Source organism: Oncorhynchus gorbuscha, linkage group LG15 (genome assembly GCF_021184085.1).
Source record: "Oncorhynchus gorbuscha isolate QuinsamMale2020 ecotype Even-year linkage group LG15, OgorEven_v1.0, whole genome shotgun sequence".
NCBI lineage: Eukaryota > Metazoa > Chordata > Actinopteri > Salmoniformes > Salmonidae > Oncorhynchus > Oncorhynchus gorbuscha.
In genome coordinates, this window is record NC_060187.1 from 79,699,764 (window position 1) to 79,713,915 (window position 14,152).

At 47.6% G+C, this 14,152-nt stretch overlaps 1 protein-coding gene across 9 annotated transcripts in view; it reads right to left on the bottom strand.

Annotated features, from left to right (window-relative positions):
- The window catches only part of LOC123998151 (protein tweety homolog 1-like), a 43,021-nt gene that overhangs the window by 9,238 nt on the left and 19,631 nt on the right, over positions 1–14,152 (bottom strand). For 6 of the 9 annotated variants that reach the window (XM_046303111.1, XM_046303114.1, XM_046303110.1 and 3 more), the window contains exons 6-13: positions 13,967–14,062; positions 13,637–13,709; positions 9,091–9,166; positions 8,894–8,949; positions 8,511–8,603; positions 8,292–8,384; positions 8,059–8,198; positions 5,067–5,234 (exon numbers count right to left, since the gene is read on the bottom strand). In XM_046303111.1, the coding sequence (XP_046159067.1) occupies positions 5,067–5,234; positions 8,059–8,198; positions 8,292–8,384; positions 8,511–8,603; positions 8,894–8,949; positions 9,091–9,166; positions 13,637–13,709; positions 13,967–14,062 (795 nt within the window). The remainder of the gene's footprint in view (positions 1–5,066; positions 5,235–8,058; positions 8,199–8,291; positions 8,385–8,510; positions 8,604–8,893; positions 8,950–9,090; positions 9,167–13,636; positions 13,710–13,966; positions 14,063–14,152) is intronic. The other 3 variants (XM_046303117.1, XM_046303119.1, XM_046303118.1) reach the window with 1 other exon arrangement.

Here is a 14,152-nt window from a genome sequence, read left to right on the forward strand (position 1 = left end):
ACAGTGAGAGGGAGTGACAGTGAGGAAGTGACAGTGAGAGGGAGTGACAGTGAGAGGGAGTGAAAGAGAGGAAGTGACAGTGAGAGGGAGTGACAGTGAGGAAGTGACAGTGAGAGGAAGTGACAGTGAGAGGGAGTGAAAGAGAGGAAGTGACAGTGAGAGGGAGTGAAAGAGAGGAAGTGACATTGAGAGGGAGTGAAAGAGAGGGAGTGACAGTGAGAGGGAGTGACAGTGAGGAAGTGACATTGAGAGGGAGTGAAAGTGAGAGGAAGTGACAGTGAGAGGAAGTGACAGTGAGAGGGAGTGAAAGAGAGGAAGTGACAGTGAGAGGGAGTGACAGTGAGAGGGAGTGACAGAGAGGAAGTGACAGTGAGAGGGAGTGAAAGAGAGGAAGTGACATTGAGAGGGAGTGAAAGAGAGGAAGTGACAGTGAGAGGAAGTGACAGTGAGAGGGAGTGAAAGAGAGGAAGTGAAAGAGAGGAAGTGACATTGAGAGGGAGTGAAAGAGAGGAAGTGACATTGAGAGGGAGTGAAAGAGAGGAAGTGACAGTGAGAGGGAGTGACAGTGAGGAAGTGACATTGAGAGGGAGTGAAAGAGAGGAAGTGACAGTGAGAGGAAGTGACAGTGAGAGGGAGTGAAAGAGAGGAAGTGACATTGAGAGGGAGTGAAAGAGAGGAAGTGACAGTAAGAGGAAGTGACAGTGAGAGGGAGTGAAAGAGAGGAAGTGACAGTGAGAGGGAGTGAAAGAGAGGAAGTGACAGTGAGAGGGAGTGAAAGAGAGGAAGTGACAGTGAGAGGGAGTGACAGTGAGAGGGAGTGACAGTGAGAGGGAGTGAAAGAGAGGAAGTGACATTGAGAGGGAGTGAAAGAGAGGAAGTGACAGTGAGAGGGAGTGACAGTGAGAGGGAGTGAAAGAGAGGAAGTGACATTGAGAGGGAGTGAAAGAGAGGAAGTGACATTGAGAGGGAGTGAAAGAGAGGAAGTGACAGTGAGAGGGAGTGAAAGAGAGGAAGTGACATTGAGAGGGAGTGAAAGAGAGGAAGTGACAGTGAGAGGGAGTGACAGTGAGAGGGAGTGAAAGAGAGGAAGTGACATTGAGAGGGAGTGAAAGAGAGGAAGTGACAGTGAGAGGGAGTGAAAGAGAGGAAGTGACAGTGAGAGGGAGTGACAGTGAGAGGGAGTGAAAGAGAGGAAGTGACATTGAGAGGGAGTGAAAGAGAGGAAGTGACATTGAGAGGGAGTGAAAGAGAGGAAGTGACAGTGAGAGGGAGTGACAGTGAGAGGGAGTGAAAGAGAGGAAGTGACATTGAGAGGGAGTGAAAGAGAGGAAGTGACAGTAAGAGGAAGTGACAGTGAGAGGGAGTGAAAGAGAGGAAGTGACAGTGAGAGGGAGTGAAAGAGAGGAAGTGACAGTGAGAGGGAGTGAAAGAGAGGAAGTGACAGTGAGAGGGAGTGACAGTGAGAGGGAGTGAAAGAGAGGAAGTGACAGTGAGAGGGAGTGACAGTGAGGAAGTGACATTGAGAGGGAGTGAAAGAGAGGAAGTGACAGTGAGAGGGAGTGACAGTGAGGAAGTGACAGTGAGAGGGAGTGACAGTGAGAGGGAGTGAAAGAGAGGAAGTGACAGTGAGAGGGAGTGACAGTGAGGAAGTGACAGTGAGAGGAAGTGACAGTGAGAGGGAGTGAAAGAGAGGAAGTGACAGTGAGAGGGAGTGAAAGAGAGGAAGTGACATTGAGAGGGAGTGAAAGAGAGGGAGTGACAGTGAGAGGGAGTGACAGTGAGGAAGTGACATTGAGAGGGAGTGAAAGTGAGAGGAAGTGACAGTGAGAGGAAGTGACAGTGAGAGGGAGTGAAAGAGAGGAAGTGACAGTGAGAGGAAGTGACAGTGAGAGGGAGTGAAAGAGAGGGAGTGACAGTGAGAGGGAGTGAAAGAGAGGAAGTGACAGTGAGAGGGAGTGACAGTGAGAGGGAGTGACAGTGAGAGGGAGTGACAGTGAGAGGGAGTGAAAGAGAGGAAGTGACAGTGAGAGGAAGTGACAGTGAGAGGAAGTGACAGTGAGAGGAAGTGAAAGAGAGAGGGAGTGAAAGAGAGGAAGTGACAGTGAGAGGGAGTGAAAGAGAGGAAGTGACAGTGAGAGGAAGTGACAGTGAGAGGGAGTGAAAGAGAGGAAGTGACAGTGAGAGGGAGTGAAAGAGAGGAAGTGACATTGAGAGGGAGTGAAAGAGAGGAAGTGACAGTGAGAGGAAGTGACAGTGAGAGGGAGTGAAAGAGAGAGGGAGTGAAAGAGAGGAAGTGACAGTGAGAGGGAGTGAAAGAGAGGAAGTGACAGTGAGAGGAAGTGACAGTGAGAGGGAGTGAAAGAGAGGAAGTGACATTGAGAGGGAGTGAAAGAGAGGAAGTGAAAGAGAGGAAGTGACATTGAGAGGGAGTGAAAGAGAGGAAGTGACAGTGAGAGGAAGTGACAGTGAGAGGGAGTGAAAGAGAGGAAGTGACAGTGAGAGGGAGTGACAGTGAGAGGGAGTGAAAGTGAGAGGGAGTGACAGTGAGAGGGAGTGACAGTGAGAGGGAGTGACAGTGAGAGGGAGTGACAGTGAGAGGGAGTGACAGTGAGAGGGAGTGACAGTGAGAGGGAGTGACAGTGAGAGGGAGTGACAGTGAGAGGGAGTGACAGTGAGAGGGAGTGACAGTGAGAGGGAGTGACAGTGAGAGGGAGTGACAGTGAGAGGGAGTGACAGTGAGAGGGAGTGACAGTGAGAGGGAGTGACAGTGAGAGGGAGTGAAAGAGAGGAAGTGACAGAGAGAGGAAGTGACAGTGAGAGGGAGTGAAAGAGAGGAAGTGACAGTGAGAGGGAGTGAAAGAGAGGAAGTGACAGTGAGAGGGAGTGAAAGAGAGGAAGTGACAGTGAGAGGGAGTGAAAGAGAGGAAGTGACAGTGAGAGGGAGTGAAAGAGAGGAAGTGACAGTGAGAGGGAGTGACAGTGAGAGGGAGTGAAAGAGAGGAAGTGACAGTGAGAGAGAGTGAAAGAGAGGAAGTGACAGTGAGAGGGAGTGACAGTGAGAGGGAGTGACAGTGAGAGGGAGTGAAAGAGAGGAAGTGACAGTGAGAGGGAGTGAAAGAGAGGAAGTGACAGTGAGAGAGAGTGAAAGAGAGGAAGTGACAGTGAGAGGAAGTGAAAGACAGAGAGAGTGAGAGAGTGATAAAGAAATAATAAAGGACAGAGACAGAAAGAGAGAGAGGTGAGAGTAATTTGAGAGACTTGATAACATGAGACTTGGACACCACAGTGTGGATGGTCGGTGGAAGTGATGGGGTTAACCTAGGTCAACCTGAGCCTCATATCTCCGCAGTATTAATGTATGTGTCTCAAATGACACCCTATTCCCCATATAGTGCACTACTTTCGGACACATGGCCCAAAGTAGTGCACTATATTGTGAATAGGGTGTCATTTGAAACACACTCAAGATCTGTGAGTGATCGATCGGACCGGTCTATGTCTGTCTTGGAAGGTGCGACAGACCGATAGACAGACACACAGAAAGACAGACTTCTGGAGTTGTGTCTGTTTCTCTGCCTACCCTGCAGTCCACAGTAGATCTGTCTGTGTGTCTGTTTCTCTGCCTACCCTGCAGTCCACAGTAGATCTGTCTGTGTGTCTGTTTCTCTGCCTACCCTGCAGTCCACAGTAGACCTGTCTGTGTGTCTGTTTCTCTGCCTACCCTGCAGTCCACAGTAGACCTGTCTGTGTGTCTGTTTCTCTGACTACCCTGCAGTCCACAGTAGATCTGTCTGTGTGTCTGTTTCTCTGCCTACCCTGCAGTCCACAGTAGATCTGTCTGTGTTTCTGTTTCTCTGCCTACCCTGCAGTCCACAGTAGATGTCTGTGTGTCTGTTTCTCTGCCTACCCTGCAGTCCACAGTAGATCTGTCTGTGTGTCTGTTTCTCTGCCTACCCTGCGGTTCACCGTAGATCTGTCTGTGTGTCTGTTTCTCTGCCTACCCTGCAGTCCACAGTAGATCTGTCTGTGTGTCTGTTTCTCTGCCTACCCTGCAGTCCACAGTAGATCTGTCTGTGTGTCTGTTTCTCTGCCTACCCTGCAGTCCACAGTAGATCTGTCTGTGTGTCGGTTTCTCTGCCTACCCTGCAGTCCACAGTAGATCTGTCTGTGTGTCTGTTTCTCTGCCTACCCTGCAGTCCACAGTAGATCTGTCTGTGTTTCTGTTTCTCTGCCTACCCTGCAGTCCACAATAGATCTGTCTGTGTGTCTGTTTCTCTGCCTACCCTGCGGTTCACCGTAGATCTGTCTGTGTGTCTGTTTCTCTGCCTACCCTGCAGTCCACAATAGATCAGTCTGTGTGTCTGTTTCTCTGTCTACCCTGCGGTTCACCGTAGATCTGTCTGTGTGTCTGTTTCTCTGCCTACCCTGCGGTCCACCGTAGATCTGTCTGTGTCTGTTTCTCTGCCTACCCTGCAGTTCACAGTAGACCTGTCTGTGTGTCTGTCTGCGTTGCATGTGTTTGCTTCCCCTGACAAAGTTATCCGTATGTGTCTATATGGAGGCAGAGGGGTTCTGACTACTCCATCACTGTACATGTCTGGGTGGGTGTGAGATAGAACTATATCCAATGTATTCACAATGTCAAACGTTTGCCATGTGTTCATGTAACATTACAGGGTGTGGTGAAGTAAATATGTGTGTCTTTTCAAGCTGTGCATCTAAAACCTCTGTGTGTCTCTGTTTTGTGCCCATCCTTCACTTATGCTCATTCACATTACAGACTTAGTCAGTAGGTCTGTGTGTGTTCATGCTCCACTACTCTATACTGGGCCTATATGAGTGGCCTGATCTTGTTGGCTTCAGGTGGGAGCTTTGAGTTGAAGTTACACCGAGGCACAGATCTAGGATCAGCTTAATCTCCAAGTCTTCATCCTCAGCCACTATAGTAAAAAAGAACTGACCATAGATCAGTGACTGGGGGCAACTTCATCTTATTCACTGGGGGTCTCACTGAGGCAACTCTGTCTGTCTGTCTGTCTGTGTGTCTGTGTGTCTGTGTTACTCACGGGAGGGGTGGCGCGCTAGAAAATGGAGGAGTCCACCCGGCCCCCTGGTAATTATAGAAGGGGGGCAAGGCCCCTCGCTGAGACCCCACGGCCGGCTGTCTACGTGCCTGATGGGAAGTGAAGGGGTCCTCGCTCTCGCTGTCAGAATCTTCATACTCCTCGGAATCACTGTCACCCGTCGGAGAAAGGGTAGAGGAGAACTCATGAGAACAACAATTAGGGTTTTTAGTAACACTTTGTATGAACCTTTAAATCCAATGGAACAGATATGGAACACACTGTACATGTGTGGAAGACAGCCACAACATCTGTGTACTTTTACCCTACTGTACAAGAAAACAAAAAATAGTTGTAATAATATACAGTACTGTGTGAACGTTTTAGGCAGGTGTGAGAAAATGCTGTAAAGTAAGAATGCTTTCAAAAATAGACATGTTAAAATATTATTTTTGTCAATAAACAAAATGCAAAATGAGTGAACAGAAGAAAAATCTAAACCAATCCATATTTGGTGTGCTTTGCCTTCAAAACAGCATCAATTCTTGTAGGTACACTTGCACAAAGTCAGGGATTTTGTAGGTATATAGTCAGGTGTATGATTAAACAATTATACCAAACAGGTGGTAATGGTGATCAATTCATTTCTGAGAAGTACAGGCAGATATTTATCCATCATGCAATACCATCTGGGAAGCATCTGATTGGCCCCAAATTTTTATCTGCAGCATGACAACGACCCCAAACATACAGCGAAAGTCATTAAGAACTATCTTCAGCGTTAAGAAGAACAGGGAGTCCTGGAAGTGATGGTTCGGCCCCCACAGAGCCCTGATCTCAACATCATCGAGTCTGGCTGGGATTACATGAAGAGAGAGAAGCACCTGAGGCTGCCTAAATACACAGAAGAACTGTGGTTAGTTCTCCAAGACGTTTGGGCCAACTTACCTGCCGAGTTCCTTCAAAAACAGTCTGCAAGTGAATTTAGAAGATTTGATGCTGTTCTGAAGGCAAAGGGTGGTCACACCAAATATTGATTTGATGTAGATTTTTCTTCTGTTCGCTCACTTTGCATTTTGTTAACTATTAACATGTCTATTTCTTAAAGCATTCTTACTTTACAGCCTATTTTCACACCTGCCTAAAACATTTGCACAGTACTGTATACAGTGAGGGAAAACATATTTGATCCCCTGCTGCATTTGTACGTTTGCCCACTGACAAAGAAATGATCCGTCTATAATTGTAATGGTAGGTTTATTTGAACAGTGAGAGACAGAATAACAACAACAAAAATACAGAAAAACACGTCAAAAATGTTATGAATTGATTTGTATTTTAATGAGGGAAATAAGTATTTGACCCCCTCTCAATCAGAAAGATTTCTGGCTCCCAGGTGTCTTTTATAAGGTAACGAGCTGGGATTAGGAGCACACTCTTAAAGGGAGTGCTCCTAATCTCAGTTTGTTACCTGTATAAAAGACACCTGTCCACAGAAGCAATCAATCAATCAGATTCCAAACTCTCCACCATGGCCAAGACCAAAGAGCTCTCCAAGGATGTCAGGGACAAGATTGTAGACCTACACAAGGCTGGAATGGGCTACAAGACCATCGCCAAACAGCTTGGTGAGAAGGTGCCAACAGTTGGTGCGATTATTCGCAAATGGAAGAAACACAAAAGAACTGTCAATCTCCCTCGGCCTGGGGCTCCATGCAAGATCTCACCTCGTGGAGTTGCAATGATCATGAGAACGGTGAGGAATCAGCCCAGAACTACACGGGAGGATCTTGTCAATGATCTCAAGGCAGCTGGGACCATAGTCATCAAGAAAACAATTGGTAAAACACTACGCCGTGAAGGACTGAAATCCTGCAGCGCCCGCAAGGTCCGCCTGCTCAAGAAAGCACATATAATGCCCATCTGAAGTTTACCAATGAACATCTGAATGATTCAGAGGACAACTGGGTGAAAGTGTTGTGGTCAGATGAGACCAAAATGGAACTCTTTCGCATCAACTCAACTCACCGTGTTTGGAGGAGGAGGAATGCTGCCTATGACCCCAAGAACACCATTCCCACCGTCAAACATGGAGGAGGAAACATTATGCTTTGGGGGTGTTTTACTGCTAAGGGGACAGGACATCTTCACCGCATCACAGGGACGATGTACCATCAAATCTTGGGTGAGAACCTCCTTCCCTCAGCCAGGGCATTGAGCATGGGTCGTGGATAGGTATTCCAGCATAACAATGACCCAAAACACACAGCCAAGGCAACAAAGGAGTGGCTCAAGAAGAAGCACATTAAGGTCCTGGAGTGGCCTAGCCAGTCTCCAGACCATAATCCCGTAGAAAAGGGGAGCTGAAGGTTTGAGTTGCCAAACGTCAGCCTCGAAACCTTAATGACTTGGAGAAGAGCTGCAAAGAGGAGTGGGACAAAATACCTCCTGAGATGTGTGCAAACCTGGTGGCCAACTACAAGAAACGTCTGACCTCTGTGATTGCCAACAAGGGTTTTGCCACCAAGTACTAAGTCATGCTTTGCAGAGGGGTCAAATACTTTTTTCCCTCACTGTATACATGTTTGTATCTGTTAAATGAATGGGTTTGTGATGGTACATTCAGCAATGTCCTCTGGAATACAGACCTCCTGTTAATTTTACATCGATATTCGCAAATAGAAAAAAATAATCCCCTTGTTGATCCCTGAATCTGGTTTTCCCTTCATGTTTCTGGCTGTGACACAGTTGGAAGCTGTTTACTACAGACAGACACACAGACAGAAGCTCTGACAGACCTGGTGGTACAGTAGTGAATTACATACCCATCCAGTACGTCAACCCACGCCTAGAGATGCACCTCTATATAGTACAACCTTACCTTACTGCTGAGCATGTTCCGAGGAAATGTCCAACTATGATGTACAAAACTTAAGCAACAACATTATGACATCAATAACATATCTCTATCTCTCGCTCACACAGACACACACACCTGGGGAAGCTTCTCCAGGCGCCGGGCAGGGAACAGAGGATGGCAGTGAAGGCCAGAGCCGAAAGGAAAGAGTAGAGGGAGAGGTAGAGCAATCCCTCCATCCCGTCAGAGCACAGGCCTTTCAAAGAGTCAATATAATCCTAAGAAACAGAGACAGAAAGAGCTAAAAGACTTGAGAAAACAGCAAGAACACACCAGAGACCATTACACCCCATGTTAAACACCAGGCCTACCTTGTTGAGACCTCGACAGTGGAGTAGCGCCACCAGCTGGTGAAAGTTGCCCTCTGTGGCATTGAGAATCTGCTGAACCTCCCTGAGTGACTTCTACAACGGCAATAGGTAAGGATAATATCACACTCAGTTTCATAAACATGACTGTGCATGACTGTGCTTTATATATTTGGCAGCCATTTTGTGTCATGGGTTGCACCCTGGCCCAGTGTGATGTACCTCTGCCTTGGGGACCTGTGGGAGAGCATTCCGGTCCAGGCTGGATAGGTGTGTGTGGATGTTGGAAAGGGCCCTCTGTGACTGGGTCAGCAGCTGCAGACAACAGGTCATTGAAAATGTTGCTTAGCTAAGCATCATCATCATGCTAACACTGTATAATCTATAAAAATCCTGATCAGTACCTATCAGATAATACAAGTTTACTTACTGTCCTATATCAGTGCCACCAGGTTTGGATTTACAGAGCTGCCCAGAAATAATACAAACCCCCATATATTTACATTGGTCCAGCCCACTAATTTCAGGGCACTCATGTGTTATTGAAACCCTGATCCCCTAACACCACTACGTGAGACACAGCATCTACAGAGAACAGTTACTACCTGCTGGAAAGGGCTGTTCATACGTCTGCTGCAGGTCAGGTAATAATCCAACACGTCTGGATAGGACAGACGACAGCAGCAGACCATCAATCAGCAGTGAATAAAGTGTGTCAGGGCATTTCAGCATCAAAATGAATGGCAATATGAATGAAATGATCAGAGACTCTTTGTTAGTGTGCAGCGATGCACTACTGTACCTGAGCTGGTCCCAGAGTTGAAGTGGGTGGAGTTGAGCACAAAGGTGTTAGGATCTGTACAGAAGTCACTGACAGACTGGAGATGCAGAGAAAGGTAGTGGGGGAAGAGGGGTAGAGAGGGATATAGAAAGAAAGACATAGAAAGAGAGAGAGAGTTAGAGAGGTGAAGGGGGAGAGAAATGGAAGGAGAGATCACAAGGGAAAAGTGAACAGAGAAACACTGACTGAATGACACACGTCTCTCCTCAGATATCTGACTGCAGCACTTGGACCACTGCCTGTTCTATTGATTTACTGAGTGAATCACATGCTGCATAGATCTACTGTCCCTCTCCATGCTGCATATACCTGCTGTTCCTATCCATGCTGCATATACCTGCTGTTCCTATCCATGCTGCATAGATCTACTGCCCCTCTCCATGCTGCATAGATCTACTGCCCCTCTCCATGCTGCATAGATCTACTGTCCCTCTCCATGCTGCATAGATCTACTGTCCCTCTCCATGCTGCATAGATCTACTGTCCCTCTCCATGCTGCATAGATCTACTGTCCCTCTCCATGCTGCATAGATCTACTGTCCCTCTCCATGCTGCATAGATCTACTGTCCCTCTCCATGCTGCATAGATCTACTGTCCCTCTCCATGCTGCATAGATCTACTGTCTCTCTCCATGCTGCATAGATCTACTGTCTCTCTCCATGCTGCATAGATCTACTGTCCCTCTCCATGCTGCATAGATCTACTGTCCCTCTCCATGCTGCATATACCTGCTGTTCCTATCCATGCTGCATAGATCTACTGTCCCTATCCATGCTGCATAGATCTACTGTCCCTCTCCATGCTGCATAGATCTACTGTCCCTCTCCATGCTGCATATACCTGCTGTTCCTATCCATGCTGCATATACCTCCTGTTCCTATCCATGCTGCATAGATCTACTGTCCCTCTCCATGCTGCGTAGATCTACTGTCCCTCTCCATGCTGTGTAAACCTACTGTCCCTCTCCATGCTGTGTAGATCTACTGTCCCTATCCATGCTGTATAGAACCTACTGTCCCTCTCAACGCTCTATAGACCTACTGTCCCTCTCCATGCTGTATAGACCTACTGTCCCTCTCCATGCTGTATAGACCTACTGTCCCTCTCCATGCTGTATAGACCTACTGTCCCTCTCCATGCTGTATAGACCTACTGTCCCTCTCCATGCTGTATAGACCTACTGTCCCTCTCCATGCTGTATAGACCTACTGTCCCTCTCCATGCTGTATAGACCTACTGTCCCTCTCCATACTGTATAGACCTACTGTCCCTCTCCATACTGTATAGACCTACTGTCCCTCTCCATACTGTATAGACCTACTGTCCCTCTCCATGCTGTATATACCTACTGTCCCTCTCCATACTGTATAGACCTACTGTCCCTCTCCATACTGTATAGACCTACTGTCCCTCTCCATACTGTATAGACCTACTGTCCCTCTCAACAATCTATACATCTTCTGTCCCTCTCCATGCTGTATAGACCTACTGTCCCTCTCCATGCTGTATAGACCTACTGTCCCTCTCCATACTGTATATACCTACTGTCCCTCTCAACAATCTATACATCTTCTGTCCCTCTCCATGCTGTATAGACCTACTGTCCCTCTCCATGCTGTATAGACCTACTGTCCCTCTCAACAATCTATACATCTTCTGTCCCTCTCCATGCTGTATAGACCTACTGTCCCTCTCCATGCTGTATATACCTACTGTCCCTCTCCATGCTGTATAGACCTACTGCCCCTCTCCATGCTGTATAGACCTACTGTCCCTCTCAACAATCTATACATCTTCTGTCCCTCTCAACAATCTATACATCTTCTGTCCCTATCCATGCTGCATATACCTACTGTCCCTCTCCATGCTGCATATACCTACTGTCCCTCTCCATGCTGTATAGACCTACTGTCCCTCTCCATGCTGTATAGACCTACTGTCCCTCTCCATGCTGTATAGACCTACTGTCCCTCTCCATGCTGTATAGACCTACTGTCCCTCTCCATGCTGTATAGACCTACTGTCCCTCTCCATACTGTATACACCTACTGTCCCTATCCATGCTGCATAGACCTACTGTCCCTCTCCATGCTGCATAGACCTACTGTCCCTCTCCATGCTGTATAAACCTACTGTCCCTCTCCATGCTGTATAAACCTACTGTCCCCTCTGTATCCATGCTGTATAAACCTACTGTCCCTCTCCATGCTGTACTGTCCCTCTAGTATAAACCTACTGTCCCTCTCCATACTGTATAGACCTACTGTCCCTCTCCATACTGTATAGACCTACTGTCCCTCTCCATACTGTATAGACCTACTGTCCCTCTCCATACTGTATAGACCTACTGTCCCTCTCCATACTGTATAGACCTACTGTCCCTCTCCATACTGTATAGACCTACTGTCCCTCTCCATACTGTATAGACCTACTGTCCCTCTCCATACTGTATAGACCTACTGTCCCTCTCCATACTGTATAGACCTACTGTCCCTCTCCATACTGTATAGACCTACTGTCCCTCTCCATACTGTATATACCTACTGTCCCTCTCCATACTGTATATACCTACTGTCCCTCTCCATACTGTATATACCTACTGTCCCTCTCCATACTGTATATACCTACTGTCCCTCTCCATACTGTATAGATCTACTGTCCCTCTCCATACTGTATAGATCTACTGTCCCTCTCCATGCTGTATAGACCTACTGTCCCTCTCCATACTGTATAGACCTACTGTCCCTCTCCATACTGTATAGACCTACTGTCCCTCTCAACAATCTATACATCTTCTGTCCCTCTCCATGCTGTATAGACCTACTGTCCCTCTCCATACTGTATAGACCTACTGTCCCTCTCCATGCTGTATATACCTACTGTCCCTCTCAACAATCTATACATCTTCTGTCCCTCTCCATGCTGTATAGACCTACTGTCCCTCTCCATGCTGTATAGACCTACTGTCCCTCTCCATACTGTATATACCTACTGTCCCTATCCATGCTGTATAGACCTACTGTCCCTCTCCATGCTGTATAGACCTGCTCTGGGTTTCTCTTTCATTCTCTCTCTCCCTCTCTCATCCCGCTTTTCTCCTCTCTCAACTGTTCCCTCCCTTTCTCTATCATCCTCTCTCTCTTTTCATTTACATTGATCCCTTCCTTTTTCCTCCCTCCTGACTTCCACATTGTAAAAAGAGCTGCCGGCACACAGACACAGAACAAGGGGCTGGCTGGCCAGGAGAGGGAGTGAGAGACCCAGACACACACAGAGAGAGAGACAGAGAGACAGAGAGAGAGAGAGAGTCGGTCCAGGGCAGTTTAGACCCACAGCTGGGTCTTATTTTGTCTGTCAGTGGCCAGGGACAGAAGGGCTCTGTGTGGACCGCTGGACGGGCTCTGAGACATCTCCAGCCAGCTCCACATGACACTGGTATGCTTGAAGCACTCTCCCTCCAGGCCTTTCAACCTTCTTTCATAGACACAGGGGCGCGCACAGGGGCACGCACACACACACAAATGTCTCCCCCCCACTGCCCCTCTCTCCTGACAAACTTCCAAGGCATGGATTTGGAAAGGGACAGTTGCAAGAAAGAACACTCCCTGGCAGTTCTCAGCAAATGTCATCAACAGTTCTATATTCCTGGCTCGCTGCCAATTCTTTATCAATGCAATATTGAATAAAGATCTATGTTCTCTATTCCCTCCAAATGTTTATTTCATTTTTATTTAAACTTTATTTAAAGGCTAGAATAATTTGTTGCTTTTACTGTAATGATGCGTTATGGTCTGTGGTGTTGTGGTAGGCATCAATCAATAGAATGGCCAAGATAGTGTCATAGCATAGAATCAAATGGTGTTTTTACTGTCACTGGCTGTCCCACTAGTCCCATTTCTACACCACCCTAAACGAACACCTTCTCCAACCCCCTCTCTTTCTCTCTGTGGGTTCTGGTGAGTCTTTGGAGAAGTCCTCCCTACCTCCCTCCCTCTCTCTCTCCCTCAGTTCTCCCTCTCAACTCTCTCTCTCTCCCTCAGTTCTCCCTCAGTTCTCCCTCTCAACTCTCCCTCTCTCTGGGACTCAATCTCTCTCTCTCTCTCTGAAAGGACTTGTGTTCCTCTTCCATCACCCTCCAAGCCACACGCCCACACATAAGCTAACATGCATTAACATGTACCACTTACATACACATGCATGCCCCCCCCCCACACACACACACACACACATTTCTGCCCCATTTTCCCTCCTTCTTGATCCCCTGCCATGACTGCAGTGTTCCCTAGGAGGCCAGTCTTTTCACAGATTAGCACAAGGGGCACAGAGACACACTGAATGCAATACAGAAACACATACACACACATGCAGACAGACACCAACAGAAGTTCTTCTTTAAGACATTCCTGAGATACTCTCTAGCCAACCATGAACGATCAACTCCCTCCCTTCCCCTCAACAACACACACCACCCCTCCACCTCTCCTCCCTTTATCAGTCAGTACTCACCACCACAGTGGCAGTCTCCAGGCCCAGGGATCCCCAGCTCAGGAACAGAGCCAGCCAGGCCAGCACCGTCATCCTGGGAGGAGAAAAACCACATACACTAGTAACCATCATATATTACACAGCCTACATGACACAGAGTCACAGAGCATTACAAACTCAGTGTTGTTCGATGCAATACAACACACAGGGTTTAACTGTCGGTGTGTGTGTGTGTGTGTGTGTGTGTGTGTGTGTGTGTGTGTGTGTGTGTGTGTGTGTGTGTGTGTGTGTGTGTGTGTGTGTGTGTGTGTGTGTGTGTGTGTGTGTGTGTGTGTGTGTGTGTGTTTTTACAGGATGAGGAGCCAGCGGGCCTGTTTGGCTAGCCCCAGCAGGATGAACAGACACACTAGGAGGTCCAACAGCAACAGCAGCACGTAGGACAGCCACCTACAGCCCAGGAGATAACAGCCATCTCAGCAATAGGACACCATAGAACCACACAATGCAGGGAGAACACTTCCATATACATTTCTATGG